The sequence below is a fragment of the Amphiura filiformis genome, chromosome 3 (assembly GCF_039555335.1).
Source record: "Amphiura filiformis chromosome 3, Afil_fr2py, whole genome shotgun sequence".
Lineage (NCBI taxonomy): Eukaryota > Metazoa > Echinodermata > Ophiuroidea > Amphilepidida > Amphiuridae > Amphiura > Amphiura filiformis.
Genome location: NC_092630.1, coordinates 363603 through 367255, shown reverse-complemented (window position 1 = coordinate 367255; position 3653 = coordinate 363603). Strand labels below are relative to the sequence as shown.

The window sequence follows — 3653 nt, the reverse complement described above, 5'->3', positions numbered from 1 at the left end:
CAATAATATTACCTTCAATTATTAAAAACAATTAAATATATTGCCTGCCTTTCTTTTATGAATTTGAATTCGTTAACATAAAATAATAATAATAATAAAATGACACTTATTAAGCGCCTTATCAAACAGGTCAAAGCGCTGTACAAGAAATGACTTAATGATACTATCTTAATCTAAAATCTTACTCTACCATCTTACGTTACAATCATAAAACACTCATACAATGAAGCAAAATATACATTATTAAAAACATAACGCGAAAACCAGGAAACTACGCAAGGCGGAGAACTCAGTATTTTGGAAATAGGTGAAATTTGAGAGATTTCTTGAAACTTTGTATGGTGTTACATTGACGAATATGAGCAGGAAGATGGTTCCAGAGACGCGGAGCAGCTGCATGGAAAGCTTTGTCACCAGCAGCCCGGCTGGTACGAGGGATGTTGAGAAGATGTGCGTCGTCACCTGATCTTAAATTAGATCTGCGCGGGATGTACTGAATAAGGAGGTCGGCCAAGTAAGCTGGAAGATGTTCGTTAAAGCTTTTGAAAGCGAATAGCATGAGTTTGAATATAATCCGGGCATTAACTGGTAACCAGTGGAGCTCTCTGAGGAGTGGCGCGGATGGTACCCTTCTGTTGGATCTGAAGACAATTCTTGCCGCCCTGTTCTGTAATGTTTGCAACTTCTTCATGTCTTTTGCTGAGATGCCATAGAGTGATGAGTTAGCATAATCTAAGCGTGACAAAATCAGTGACCGGACGAGGTGATGGCAACTATCGACTGTGATAAAGCGACGTATTCTGTAAATGTTCCGGAGGTGAAAATTGACTGTTTTGATGGTGGATTTTACATGATCAGTCATCGACATTGTGCTGTCGAATACAACACCAAGATTTTTTATTGTCGACGAGGGCAAGATAACACTGTTCCCGATGGTGATAGAAATGTCTTTGATAAATATGCTGTTGTGAGTTGACGATGCAATAAAGAATTCAGTTTTTTCATGATTGAGTTTCAGCTTGTTTCTGGTCATCCAGTCACTGATTTCGTCGATGCAAGATGATATCCTCGTAACTGCCCTCTCCGCGTCTCCTTCAAGCTTAGGATCGAATGACAAGTACACCTGGACGTCGTCCGCATACATATGATAATTGATGTCATGTTTCCGGAGAATGTTACCAATTTCACAAGTGTACATTGTAAAGAAGAGTGGCCCAACAACTGAGCCTTGTGGGATCCCAAAACGAAGAGCTTGATTTGTAGATCCTGTGTCCCCTACACAGACACACGAAACGATCGATTCTGAAGGTAAGAACTGATTAAATCGAGAGCCGTGCCGTGAATGCCAAAGGTGATACGAAAACGATTCAACAGGATGAGATGGTCGACCGTATCAAACGCGGCGGAAAGATCCAGTAACACGACCGCAACGGCTCTGTTTTCATCAATGGCTCTCAAAAGATCAGTTCTCACTTTCAGAAGTGCCGTTTCAGTACTGTGTAGTTCCCTATATGCAGACTGCATACGTTCTTGAAGATCATTGTGCTTAAGATGGTCTTTTATCTGGGCGCACATAATTTTTTCCATGATCTTGGACACATAGCTGATATTAGAGATTGGACGGTGGTTTTTCAGAATTTGTTTGTCCAGGGTGGGTTTCTTTAAAATAGGAGTCACTACCGCCTCGCGTAGTTTTGTTGGGAAAACGCCACTGCTGAAGGACTTGTTGATAATGTCAGTCAGTGGTTTAGCAAGCACATCAACAGTTTCCTTAAACAATAATATAGGCATGGTATCCAGAATACATGATTTGTTTGCAATTGACATAATAATTTTAGACACATCTTCTGCTGTAACACAGTGAAAAACAGGGAGAGAAGTACTACTCGCTGGACAACGTTCAATGTCATGGTCATTTTGATCAGAAACAGCTATTTCATCAAGGTTTTGACGAATCTTAACAACCTTGTCATTGAAGAACGTTGCAAAAGAGCAGCACATCTCTGTAACAGAACTACAATCAGGGTATTGTTTATCACTGTTGTTCAGCAACTTGTTCAAAGTTTGATACATATTCTTATTATTTGAACCATCAAGTTTTTCTTTATAATAATCTTCTTTGGCACGATTTATAAGTCTATTTGTAACTTTTGTTTGTTCAACATAAGTATCAAGATCGTCCTTACTTTTACTCTTTAACCATTTCCTTTCATACCTTCTTCGTTCACGCCTAGCGTGATTTATGTCTTCATTGAACCACGGAGATCGGGACCTGACTCTACGCGAGCGCTGTTGAGAAGGTGCATGAGAATCCAACACACCAAGTATTGAGGAGTCAAATTGCTCAAGCATCTCGTCAACCGAGCTCCCACTAAAGTCGAGATCACCGAACTGCAAAGAAAGATCTTTGGAAAAAGCCAATTTATCTATGTTTTTGGTATTTCTTAAGGTACAAGTGATCTTAATTGGCTCAGGTTTTTCACTGTTAATCAAACAACTGATCAAAAAATGGTCTGAACCTAGGCTTGGCAGAACTTTAGAATTTGAAACCAAATTGTCCTCAGGACGGGAAATTAGAAGGTCTAAGGTATGTCCTGCTATGTGCGTAGGTTCCCGTATGTGTTGGTGAAAGCCATTTGCAGATAAGGTTTCAGTGAGGCGAGCAGTACCAGGGTGAGATGGTTCGTCCACATGGACATTGAAATCTCCCAACACAATTGTCTTGATTGGAGCCAGGCTGATCTCATTTAGGAATGTCTCAAACTCTTCAAGAAATTGACTCAATTTCAGACCATTTACTTTTGAAGGAGTTGGTCGATACACAGAGACAATTCTTATACCAACTTTCTTTATAACCACACATGCATGTTCAAACGATGTTGTGTCAATGCCAGTTTGAGACCTCTGAATACTAAGATTGGCCTTGTGAATGATTCCGATGCCACCGTGCTCATCATTATTCTTCCTTGGAAAATTTAAGAACGAGTACCCTTCTGGACGCAACTCACGAATTACAACTGGATCATTTTCGGCTAACCACGTTTCAGTTAACACAAATATGTCGACATCGTTGGAGATGATGTTTTCGCAAATCGACACGGTTTTTTTGCGTACAGAACGAGCGTTCCATAATCGGACATTGAGAAGTTTGTCATTGTGCTTAGGTAGTTGACGAAGGTTGTTTTGATTAGATTGCGTTTGTTGTGTGGTTGTGAGGTCCGTGTCTATTCCCAAGTACCAAAATGCTTGTAATTATATATTTTTTCAAATCACTGACGATAATCGGCGTATTTTCTATTTCGAAATCAAAGTTCGAATTAATAATCTTTATGACTGACGGGAAATTCCCGGCTTGGTTGGTCATTGAGTTCGCCAGGCCCAGAGGCAGAGCTGCCCAGGACACGGCCACGGGTGTAACGGTCGCTGCTGGTCTGGTTCTTTACCTGGCCCGTATAACATGTAGGGCCTATAATAAGCTTAGGCCTACTTGATATTGAGATCCAAAGCTAAGCTCGGACACGATCTGGGCTGATGCCTCTCTGCACAGTCTGTGGCATGTGAATGATCATCACTCGATAAGCTTACTGAAAATTCATGAACTGAAACTGGATGTGATAATTTAAATATTCTTTTAAAGTGTATTGGGCACTTGG

The 3653-nt window shown here is 40.5% G+C and overlaps 1 protein-coding gene across 1 annotated transcript; it reads right to left on the bottom strand.

The window, feature by feature from the left end:
- Nucleotides 1-289: 289 nt before the first annotated feature.
- On the bottom strand, nucleotides 290-1198 carry LOC140149320 (uncharacterized). The gene has a single exon (XM_072171586.1). The coding sequence runs from the start codon at nucleotides 1196-1198 to the stop codon at nucleotides 290-292; it is 909 nt and encodes a 302-aa protein (XP_072027687.1).
- Nucleotides 1199-3653: the final 2455 nt, after the last annotated feature.

What these genes read in the sequence shown, in the direction of transcription:
- LOC140149320 (XM_072171586.1), bottom strand. Translation starts at nt 1,198, where the DNA reads ATGTACACTTGTGAAATTGGTAACATTCTCCGGAAACATGACATCAAT.